Genomic DNA, 11,921 nt, shown 5'->3' with positions numbered 1-11,921 from the left:
ATGTTTATTATCAGGTACTTTTTGCTTCCGCTGTAAAACCTTGCTGTTACATAGGAGTCAAGCCATGCACTGGGACCAGAGTTAGCATCGCCGTTAATGGATTTTGACGGGGTGTTACACCTGCATTGTTCAATATCGTCGTATGAATATTTTTACTACAAAATATCGTATTGTGAGTTTCATTACTCCATTTTTAAATGCTTTTGCAATATATATTTTTGGGACTGAGAATACATGCGCTTTTATAAATGTTTGACGAAATAGATGCAAGTAATTGAAACTACATTCTTTGGTTGAATGATTGAAATCGAATATGCCCCTTTTAGCTTGGTAGCCTAAGAATTAGGGAACTGGTCCCTAATTGACGCGAATCCTAAAGATAGATCTATGGGCACTAACAAGTCCCAGTCAGAGAATTTGAACTGCTTTAGTACTTCGATTTTATCATGTCCGAAGGGAGTTCCGGAATGATGGGGATATTCTATATGCATCTTGTTAATGTCGGTTACCAGATGTTCAATCCATATGAATGATTTTTATCTCTATGTATGGGATGTATATTTATGAGAAATGAAAATATAAATCTTGTAGTCTATTAAAATGATGAAAATGAATATGGATTATGATAAACTAATGAACTCACCAACCTTTTGGTTGACACTTTTAAGCATGTTTATTCTCAGGTATGAAAGAAACCTTCCGCTGTGCATTTGCTCATTTTAAAGATATTACTTGGAGTCATTCATGACATATTTCAAAAGACGTTGTATTCAAGTCGTTGAGTTCATCAAGATTAATATTAAGTCATTCATAGTTTGGATATATTATGAAAAGATATGCATATCTGTCCACATTTGATGAAATGGAAGTTTGTCTTTTAAAAACGAATGCAATGTTTGTAAAATGTATCATATAGAGGTCAAGTACCTCGCAATGAAATCAACTATTGTGAATCGTTTATAATCGATATGAACGGGTCATTTCAGACTTAACATTAAAAAATTGATTGGCTCACATGGCTTTCAAACCCGAGTTGTTATATGTTGTGACATAGCTAATATTGATTTTGGGTCGTGTAATTCTGGTCGTGTAACTCTATCTCTGCTCGAGATGCACTCTCTGTATCCTTGCAAACTTTGTTCCTCTTCGTGTTGGGTTCGTTTCATGGACTCTCTTTACTTCTTGTAGTGTTTTTCCCATCTCATGTATACTCTATGTTGCTTTTATTTTATCAATAATTTTGTTGCTTTTCCAAAGAAAAAATGTATACCTTATTAACATTTAATTAATTTTCAATTAATATGAGTATATCACATATAATCAATTCGTATACATAAATTTATTGAGCAACAATAGTAGTATTGTTGTAATGTTGTAATTTAAACAAACTGGTTACACAGATGCGATCATTATTTGAGTATATGGGTCGAATATGTGAGTTTTTATATAAAACCATCTTCGAATTCGAAGACAACAAATAAACTAAAATCATCACCATAGACCTGAATTAGAGTCAAAAGTATCCTAAATTCAAAATTTTTCATGAGTATGGTATTAACCCTATAATACTAAAAGGCTCGCAGGTTTTGATCATTCTGACCACCTGCAACCTACTAAACGACAACAACAAATTTTCAATTCTACCCCTGTTTCAGTGTTCATTTTGCAACTTCTTAAGGGGTATAAAACGTGAATTCAAATTTTTATTTTAAAAAAAAAACAACCACCAAAAACTTCGACCCTTATCTTTTTATTCGCCGCGAGTTATTTTTCACCGCCATCACCATTAAACTCGAAATAATCTTATGAACAAAACGAAACTAGCTACGTTCGAAACGAACACTTTGTTAAAAAACGCTAAAACACTGACATCTAAAACGGGGCTTAACACATGAGTCGTTTCCCCTCATGTAAATACATAATGCTACGTTAAATATGAATATGCAAGTCGAAAGGCCCCCGTCGCATCGTGCTGGCCAATCCGGATCTTGTTTTTACCATTTGCTAAACGAGACTGAATATTAATTTAATGAATGTTAGCTACGAGTATTACATGGTGATAAAATTAATTAGGAGTTATTCAACTTTAAAAGAACATAAATTCAGAGTTTGTTTATTTTTACTTAATGATCTTTTTATTTTTATATACAACTTTTTAGTAAGTAACATTATTATTTTCTATCACATAATCTGAAAATTGGTATGTTTCTAATAGAGATAGAATGAAACACTCTTTGCTAAAATAAGAACTTAATATAGGAAAAATGATACGGAGTAATACACTACATAAACAGCCCATAAGCTAACTTTACTCTTGATATACAAATTTAGTAAAATATATAAAGAAATCTAAAAAACAAAATGAAATTCACAAATCTGATCACAGCTGGTTCACAAATCACGTGACTCTTGCTCAAAAAATAGCATCCATCCATCCACCGAGTGACACCCACATCACTCAGCATCTTCCATCCTCATCCTTCAATCATCATCATCAATAATTCATAATACTACCTGAAAAATCACTTTTTTAGGTCAAAAACATTTCCCCTTCAATTCGCCATGGAATCATACGCTGCTGATCTGCCAGCGGTCACACATAATTCCACCGATAACCTCACTCAACCCTTGTCCACTAACGGAGCCCACCACCACCATCCGCCGTATTCCGAGGTAAACTAACAAATTACTTTACTTTTTATTTTTTTAGTGTTATTACTGGTACTAGATTACTTAATTTGTACAAATTGATGGTGGGTTTTTGTTTGGGTAGATGATAATAGGAGCAATTGCTGGGTTAAAGGATAAAGATGGGTCAAGTAGACAAGCAATTGCTAAATACATTGACAAAGTCTATGGTGCCTCCAATTTGCCTCCAACTCATGCCAACTTGCTGACTCAGCATCTTAAACGTATGAAAAATGAGGGTCAACTCATCATGGTCAAACATTCATACGCCCTTCCTACTACTACCACTACAAATACTACTATTGAAACTAGATCTGTTCCTTTTGAACCTCAATCTACCTTGACTGTTCAAGATTATAATGTTCCTGATACTACTAGTCCTGGTACTTTTGTTGCTGATAAACCTCAAGTTAGGAGAAAACCGGGTCGTCCTCCTAAACCTAAACATGAATTTGGGCTTCAATTACCACCACCTCCAACCCAAATTGAACCTTATCAACCCCAGTTCGAGCAGCAGCACCAAAAAGAAGATTTGCAATCTCAAACCCAGACCCAGACCCATTTGGGTCAAGATGATGGTGCTGAACCAATGTTTGGTTCGTTGGGTTTGGTTGATGAGGGTGTTCCACCACCACTTCCTCAGAGTGCAGAAGTAGTAAAGAGGCGTCGAGGCCGGCCATTTAAGAATGCTTCTAAACCTGGAAGGCCTAAAGTGAACTCAAACAATTCTGTTAATGGTGGTGGGGTGAAGAGAGGTAGACGCAAGAGAATTGGTGGGCCCGTTAATGTGCCTTTCTCTACCAGGACGTTAAGAGAAAGACCACCTAAATCCGCCACCCGTTATCAAGATGGTGGTGGCGGTGATGCTGACAGTCGTCGCCCTATTTCAAGAGGTCGCGGTCGCGCTCCAAGGAACAAGTTCAGATCACAATCATTTGGCCGACCTAGCCAGGTAAAAATTTTAAATATTTTTTATTTGGTTATGTTATTCGTTTAATTGTCATGCGATATTTCTTAGTTCATTTAATTTGTCAAGGTAACTTGCCTTCCATTTGTGTGAATTTTTACCATTGTGAAACTAGGTTTAGTTAATGCAGATGACAAAATAAGATTTGCCTTAGATACCAACTAATTTTGTAGCCAATTATATGTGATTAATAGTACATCATAATAAAGTTACAAGCTATTAGCATCTTAAAGCAAAGAGGTTTGTTAATTATTAAAAGCACTTGTATCTGGAAGAATTTAATGGACTATCGACACGACTTGGATATTTTATAGTCATGTTGCAAGATCAACTGTTATTTATTTATTTAGTTATTGAATTTTGATTAGCTAACTACACTTATAGCTATAAATAATCCTTATCAAGAAGTTGCTACTCAGTTGTTCAAACATGTTGTTTATCAAATAAAATGTTGATATATGCCACAATTATATGTTTTCTATTTAATTTATTTATTTATATATTGGTGTTCCATGGTTTGATGAAGTGTTATTCTCACTTTGGTCATATTGCACTTTGCACCTCATACTTCTAGTAACACTTTTAGTGACCGTGTTATACCCACTTAAACATAGTGATTTCTCTAAATATCAAGTAAAACTTTTAAGTCCTAGATCATTGCACTTTTTAGAGGTTATTTTGAGATTGAATCAGGTTGATCCATAAGCATATGCTTTAGTTCAAAATATTTATGCTCTTTTGTTGTTACACGGGCGCGCGCTCACACACACACACACACAAATCAGTGATGAACCACATGAATAGACCCTTCCTGTCCTAGTCAGAGAAGAAGCATAATGCAATCTTCCTGCCAAACCTCTCAAGAGCCAATACTCAGAACACACACACACACACAAAAAATTAACTTACTAACACCAATATATAAGGAACTTCCATTGGGCTTGGCCTTGATCACTATTGGGCTTTGGCTTGGCTTGTTCTCTATCACATACACACACATAGATACTTATGGTGTTCCTTGTAAAGTAGAAATTATTAGTAGTGAAACCAAGCCGTTTTATTCTAGCGTCCACTCAGTAGATTTAAATGTGATGAGGTTCAGTCATTAAGTTCATTCTGATGTATTCTATAGTTTCCATGGGTTTATACGCATTAAACTTGGGACAAAATATTTTTGGCCTAAAAGAATGCAAGTTTACCCAAGTATAATCGTAGGCCATAAAGAACTATTTTTTTACGTTTGTTAAAAGGTGCTGAAGTTGTAAAATAACAGGCAAAATGGTTACGATTATTCTGGTTAGAAATGGTTTTCTCTGGTGTGGCCCAAACAGGTCATTCTAGGTCGGGTTGGTTGACCAAAAACCTATGTCCAGGCTTTCATGTGTATACTTCTAGGTCGGGTTGGTTGACCAAAAACCACCGTTTGCTATTGAATCTTTGACTAATTTGTTGCAACCAGCAAACTCGCATTCTCCCTACTTTTGTTTTACATATGTTGACAGATTAACATGGACTTTTTTTACCTTTTTTGAACTCCAGGATGAATCAGGAACTGATATAATAGTGACAGATCCACAGCAGCTTGTAGCATACCAAGAATTGAAGCTGAAATATGAACATTTAGTAAGTTCAACTATTCCCTTCATCTCTCGATAATAAGAATCTATAGCGCCATTATTTACTATTCCTGTACAAAGTTTTTGTGATTAGTAAAAAAGGTTTGATTTACCCTGAAATTTAAGATCAACTTAGCACTCCTACGATGTGTTTGGATATGTGTATAAAACTGATCATCTGGTTATTGCGGCTTCACCTCGTAATAATTTTGTTTATTTTTTTTCTTCTGGATGAAGTTTTTCTGATCATCCGATTATATGAGGGTCAAATACCGCAAATGCTAATTATTTAAGAACCTTTGCGATTTCACTTATCTAGCCCTTTGTTAATCAACATTTTCATTGTTAATACAAAGGTAATGTTTGCTAATAATACTAATACATACATATACATATACATATAATATATAATACAATAAAAAAACAAATTGGGAATAATAATAAAACTTGCCATTTTAACACTATTTGTGAAATATAGGTTTGTTTTGCTTAAATAATTGGAATTAGGCAGACACTTGACAGAAAAAAATGGTTTTCTGCTTACCAAACACCATCTTCCACACTACACATTGAATTGCAACTGATTATTTATTGTGATTATTCTATTTCTTGTGATTATCATGCTTATGATTATTCCGTATTATGTAATTAATTTCAAAACCTACATCTGAATGCCCATTAGTGTCATTTTGACAGTAGAGGTTTTTCAGCTTTCTGAACATCTTTACGATACCCTTAAGTCCTTAACCAAAAATCTTATTTTTAATTTACTTATTTGGTTGCAGCAATCAAAAACTAAGCAAGTGGTTGGTGTGGTGAGGCCATACATAAACCCTAATTATGAAGCTTTCGGGGCACTTCAAGAGCTGGAAACGCTGGCGGGGACTGAAGTAAATGTACAAACTGTAACGTAATCTGTCTAAACTTGGATTGCAGCTGGAACGAGACGGTTAAGAAATAGATGTATGAGATGTTACAAGCAGTGTTTGTAAAGCATTGTAGAAGAGCAATATAATTTTAGTTTGATGGTTACTTTAGATGGCATGTAAGGTTATTTGATTAAAAGACACAGGTGATTTTAAGACCGTCCATGAATGAATGGTTATTTGTGGCTTTATGCATGCATACTTGTATTTGTAATGTTAATCTATGTTCAAACTTTTCTCATGATATTTTTATAATCAAATTAGGTTCTGTTTTCACATCCATTTTTCTTGTATTTTATATGCTTATAATCACTTTTTTATGCATTAAATTCAAATTTTAGGAAGAAAGATAGCCTACATGAATAATAATTTAACATGTGATTATGTAATAGTAATAAAATCTAGAAGTAACAAACATACAACAAAGAATTACATTTCCAAACAACCTAATAACACATACATAGAAGGCAAGATCCCAAACTCATTGCAAACAGATTACAAGCCTAAATGCTATCAAATAATCGGCGAATGGACATACAAAGCATAAAAAGTGAAAATAATGAAAGAGAGAGATATGAATTAAAGATGATACTAGATGATGAAGAAGAATCATTTAATTCAGAAGAATCAACGGCTAACGGCATTCCATCACTGTTGAGGGTGCATGACTCCGGAATAGTGTTACCGGCTGTGGTCATCATTGTGGCTCTGAGGACTGCAGAAACTGTATGTATATATGTCGACCTGTTCTTGGCAAGAAGCCAAGTCAGACCCATCAGCTCACAATCTTCGTTGTGCATTTTACTTGTTCGCTCTTCTACTTTGCTTGTATTTACAGTATCTACCTTTTTAAGCTGCATATAACAAGAAACCCGTTACTTGAAAGCTGAAGGCATGATATAAAAGGACTTTTTATGGCATCCATTTCTTTAAAATTACCACTGTGGTGACATATATGCTATGCATAGAAAGTTGTACAGTAATCCATTCTGAATTATTTTGATTTTTTCAGACGGGGTGGGATTATTTAATGCACCAGGACTCATTTCGACCCAGTTGCTAATGAACGGGTCGAATATGTCAAGTTTCATGTCATATAGGTCAGGTAATATAACATAACTTAGTAAGCAGGGGCGAAAGTGTGTAGGGGCAGAGGGGGGCGGATTTTTTTTTTCAGTGTAAAAATTTTGGGTTTTTCGACTTTGCCCCCGGTGGATTTTTTATTTTTTTTTTTGCCCCCAAAGCTACAAATTTTGCCCCAAAACCTTCAAATTTTGCCCCAAATTCTCCAACTTTTGCCCCAAAATCTTCAAAATTTGCCCCAAAATCTCCAACTTTTGACCCAAATTCTTCAAATTTTGTCCAAAAAAATTGCTACGGTTTAATTTTTTTTTTTTTGCCCCGGGTGAAAAAAATCCTAGTTTCGCCTCTGTTAGCAAGGGGTCCAAAGTCACCTGATAAATACTACTGAGTAGCTTTTTTTAATCATATACAACATCTCAAATATAGCATCTATAACATTTTTTAATAAAAAACCGGCAAAGAAAGTGTTCGCAGTTCAACCTATCCCACCGAACCAACCCGTGCATCTTGTCACCTCTAGACTCTAACTTGTTGCATAACTCTAGACAATATTACATGAAGCTACTATACATACCATACAATAATCAAATGAAGAATGCTTCTATTTCATGTTCTGTTACTAGATAAGTGAAATTTACCAATTTCTTTCTTATAAACTGACAACTGAAACAATATAATTTTGAAACGAGATATTAAAAAATTCACATCTTGCAAAGACAAAATCAGAGTTTGTATTATTGTCTATCCAAATGTGATCATGTGACAAAGTACTTTTTAATGGTCCTCATGGGATAAGACTCATCTCCACCACTTGGTATCTATTCCATCATTTATAAAAGATCCTTCTAACAAACCAAATAAATTTCATGTCGATTTGCATAAAGTTAACAAGTACTTGCCGTTGCTTTGGGACAAGGGTATTGTTTATGGAGACAAAAGGGTCCATTTTGTTATCATCAATAATTTATGATCAACTTGGGAATGTGACACAAGTAGTGACACTGATATTATGACATGTTACTACTTTAAGAACTTTGAAAGCCATTTTTTTTTTCCTTTTTTGGTACACACCAAATTGTTACTTTAACCATATTATGAAACATTATAGATTCTTTTTGGACATTAATCAGATTCTTAAAAATACCTTAATATGAGAACAAGCTCAATATATTAATCAAGTATTCATACTATCCATAGGTTATGTTTGGCAATAAGTTTTTTTAGAGCTTTTAACTTCTAATTTTTATGAAAAAGTTTCTACAAGTAAAAAGTTTTATTTGGTTACAAGAGCTTAAAGCTTTTTGAGCGAGTTAAAAAAACTAAAAGCTAATTGAACTAGCATTTGAGAAAAAAACTCATAGTTTTTTGTCATTTTAATCTTAATTTTAACATACCCAGATAAACACCTAAATAAATATAAAAAACTAACAGCTAAAAGCTAGTTTGTGACTTCGTCAAACATAACCTTAATGTATTGATATAAATGTGGACTTCGACTATACTAATTTCACATTGTTTTGATTAATAATCATGCCATCAATCACTATACCAAGAATCTTTAGAGCCTCCTCGTGTTTCTAGGAGGCTCGGACTTAGTTAATTTATGTTCTGGTAGTTTGTTAGCCTTATTTTACTGTTTTCAAGCCTCTTCGTGTTTCTGTTTGTTGTACTCTGAAAAAATTACGCCGTTGGTACCTGTGGTTTGTAACCATTTTCATCAAAAAACCTAGAGTTTAAATTTTGCATCCTTGGTACCTAAGTTTTCTGTGACTTTCGTGGTTAGTACCCACTCCAAACTTCCGTTTACTTTTAACAGTTACCACCTCACATGTGACACACATGTGAGGGTATAATCATCCTTTTCATTATTTAAATCCATGTAAAAAGCATGTAAAAGAGCTGGACATGATCTGACATGTAAATGGACGATTCATTTATCTCATTCAAAAAGTCTGATACATAAAACCCTAGAGATCGTTACCAGCTTTTGTGATTTTTTTACAATTAATTTTTCAAAAGATTCAACAAACGACTAAATTACCAAAGATTTCCAACAAATTTTGAACTTTTGACCGAATTCTTAATTTGGGGTAAAACCCAAATTGAGCAAGAAATTGAATATTTACTTCAGTCAAAGAGTGAAGGTTTTGAAATATTGATTCAATTTATATAAACAACATTTTCTCTTAGAATCTATGGAAGCTTATAAGAGATGGGTTCAGAGGAACAGGGAGTATGTTCATTCTTTAGAGTCTCTTGCTAATGTAAGTCCACTCTTAATTCTTGTGAAGCTCATACTATTAGTAATTTGTTATAAATCATGTGTTCTATAATCTTTATTGGTTGTTAATTTTGTGAATTTGAAATTAGATTGGTGTTTGGACTTGGGTATAAACTGATTATTACTGCTACTTGGGTTTAAGTTTTAACCTCAATAATTGTCTGATAGAATTGATTTTGATTATTGTTATCTTCTTTTGATTCTTGAAGTCACATTAATCACTTACATTTAAACACCCTTACAACTCTTTTCGTAGAATTGTTTAGTTGGCTTTTCACAAACACAACTGTATATCTTGTGTATGATCGTGTCAATGAATTTAGGTTAACTGAAATTTAGTGGTCAAATGTTTTAAGTGTTAATTTTAATTGATGATAATTGTTATTAAAGTGAGGCAGAATACCGGGTGTAGCTTCATAAATATAAATGCTAATGTTTGTATGACTGATAACCTTGTGTCTGTAATAGCAAAACGTTTTATAAAATGCTTTTGTTTCAAACTTCTAATGTGTGTACAAGCGAAATGCTAATGTTGCAAATAGTCTAGAATATTATCGAAACCTATTATGATTTTGATATATATATGTATTTTGATTTTTTAATATATGTTTCATATTCACGTGTAATGTATTATTGAATGTTCAGGGATTAACATGGCTTCTTCCCGAGAGATTTTATGAGTCGGAAATCGTACCAGGAGGTTTTGTGATATTTTGGTACATGTGAGGTGTTTTAATAAAATTAACTGAACGGACAATATTACCCTCACATGTGTGGCACATGTGAGGGGTTAAAGGTTAAATGCTAACGGCAGTTATCTTCAGGTATCAATCTCGAAATTAAATGAAACCACAGGTATCAACTACGCAAAAAAAAATAGTTTAGGTGTTTTGATGAACTCTTGACGTTCTTTTTCTTTTTTCGAGAAAATGTTTCGTATAAAGTTTTTGTATTTTCGGGAAAAAAAAACTAGAAACTTTAGACTTGAAATCTGATTATACCAAAACTTAGAATAAATGGTTCATTGATCCCAATATAACAGCTGCTATATGCTAAAAATGAGCGTCGTGTACACGCGCCCTTATGCAGCATGATTGAGGATCACTTTACCAAATGCAAACAAGCAAGCCAATTAATTAAGAAACATAAATAATAAATAATACACCTTCAAATACTGTAAAACTGATTAAATTATCAAAAAAAAAAAAAAAAAAAGAAGAAGAAGAAAAGAAAGCTAACCAGATGAAGTGTATTCAAACACTTGGAGCACACAGCATTAGCAGCAGCATTATTATGATTATTATTATTATTATTATTTAAACAATTCTTCTCCAACATTTTTACTCTGTGATTCCCGATGAGATCTCCAGCTGAATTAACCGAAAAGGATTCCGTACACGTCAGCGGATGATGTAACCTAATACCGCATTCACAGTAAACGACGTCGCACGACTCGTTCGATCTCATCAACTCAATTCCTCTACTTTTAAGTCCATTTTCAACGTTCTGAACACAACTCTCCGAGTCATTCGGTAACAACGGAAGGTCTTCGTAACCGTTAATATTATAATACGACGCCGTTTGCTGTTGTTTTCCGAGTGCAGTTGCAGAGTAGGCAGAGTAAAGCCAGGCAGCTAGAACCGGGCAGCATTTGAGAGGATTAAGGGTTTTGTGTTTACTAGTGCAAGCGGATTTAACGGAGGTGAAGAATTGGGGAGGGAGGTCTAAGGGGCATTCTCCAGGTGATGACATGTCGGATTGTGCGGGGATAGTGCTGGTGGTGATGTTGACACGTGGAGATGAGGTTGGGTGGAAGGGTTGGACCGGGTTCGGGTCGGTTAAAAGGGGCGAAACGGGCATGAGAGTGATGAGAAGTAAGAAGAAGGGGAAGTATTTGGCGTTGGGGTTCATGTTAATGTTTTGAGTGTGGGAAGAAAGTGTGAGTGTGGTAGGTTGAGTGACATTAAAGTGTGGTATAGCTTTTGCTTTTGGTGTGGAAAATAGTAGATAGAAGATGATGATTTTATTATTATTATTATTATTTTAGTTTATTTTAAAATTAAAACTAAAATAAAATCCTAATAGTAATTTTTTTTTTTTTTTTGAAGGCAAAATCCTAATACTCCCCAGCAAGGTTGCAAAAAACGTGAGACGGGGTCGAGACGGTCGGGTCCGAAAAAGGTCGAGACGTTCGAGACGGGGTCGAGACGGGGGTCGAGACGGACGTTGACCAAAGTTGACTTTTAAATATATAAGTATAAAAATGCATATATGTATACATATTTTAAAGCTAAAAACTTAAATTAATTAATTTGTGCCCATAATTGCTATCATCGTTAATTTAATACAAAAAATTCAAA

General features: G+C 34.1%; 2 protein-coding genes across 2 annotated transcripts; one reads left to right on the top strand and one right to left on the bottom strand.

Moving 5' to 3' along the window:
* Nucleotides 1-2,315: 2,315 nt before the first annotated feature.
* LOC139844937 (uncharacterized) lies at nt 2,316-6,446 on the top strand. Its single transcript, XM_071835157.1, has 4 exons — nt 2,316-2,673; nt 2,774-3,640; nt 5,195-5,278; nt 6,057-6,446. The coding sequence occupies exons 1-4, from the start codon at nt 2,563-2,565 to the stop codon at nt 6,183-6,185; spliced, it is 1,191 nt and encodes a 396-aa protein (XP_071691258.1). The 5' UTR covers nt 2,316-2,562; the 3' UTR covers nt 6,186-6,446.
* A 142-nt stretch (nt 6,447-6,588) lies between these two features.
* Nucleotides 6,589-11,543, bottom strand: LOC139844936 (uncharacterized GPI-anchored protein At4g28100). The gene is made up of 2 exons (XM_071835156.1): nt 10,801-11,543; nt 6,589-7,051 (listed from the first exon to the last, which is right to left on the bottom strand). The coding sequence occupies exons 1-2, from the start codon at nt 11,470-11,472 to the stop codon at nt 6,701-6,703; spliced, it is 1,023 nt and encodes a 340-aa protein (XP_071691257.1). The 5' UTR covers nt 11,473-11,543; the 3' UTR covers nt 6,589-6,700.
* Between the last annotated feature and the right edge of the window lie 378 nt (nt 11,544-11,921).

Source organism: Rutidosis leptorrhynchoides, chromosome 4 (assembly GCF_046630445.1).
Source record: "Rutidosis leptorrhynchoides isolate AG116_Rl617_1_P2 chromosome 4, CSIRO_AGI_Rlap_v1, whole genome shotgun sequence".
NCBI lineage: Eukaryota > Viridiplantae > Streptophyta > Magnoliopsida > Asterales > Asteraceae > Rutidosis > Rutidosis leptorrhynchoides.
The sequence above is the reverse complement of the archived record's forward strand: the minus strand, read 5'-3'. Positions and strand labels throughout refer to the sequence as shown.

Excerpts from the sequence above, each read along its gene's own strand:
- LOC139844936 (XM_071835156.1), bottom strand. The coding sequence starts at position 11,472 with ATGAACCCCAACGCCAAATACTTCCCCTTCTTCTTACTTCTCATCACT. Across the intron at positions 7,052-10,800 it reads GTTTGAATACACTTCATCTG|CTTAAAAAGGTAGATACTGT; the intron begins GTTAGCTTTCTT and ends TGTTATATGCAG.
- LOC139844937 (XM_071835157.1), top strand. The coding sequence starts at position 2,563 with ATGGAATCATACGCTGCTGATCTGCCAGCGGTCACACATAATTCCACC. Across the intron at positions 2,674-2,773 it reads ACCATCCGCCGTATTCCGAG|ATGATAATAGGAGCAATTGC; the intron begins GTAAACTAACAA and ends TTGTTTGGGTAG. Across the intron at positions 5,279-6,056 it reads AGCTGAAATATGAACATTTA|CAATCAAAAACTAAGCAAGT; the intron begins GTAAGTTCAACT and ends ATTTGGTTGCAG.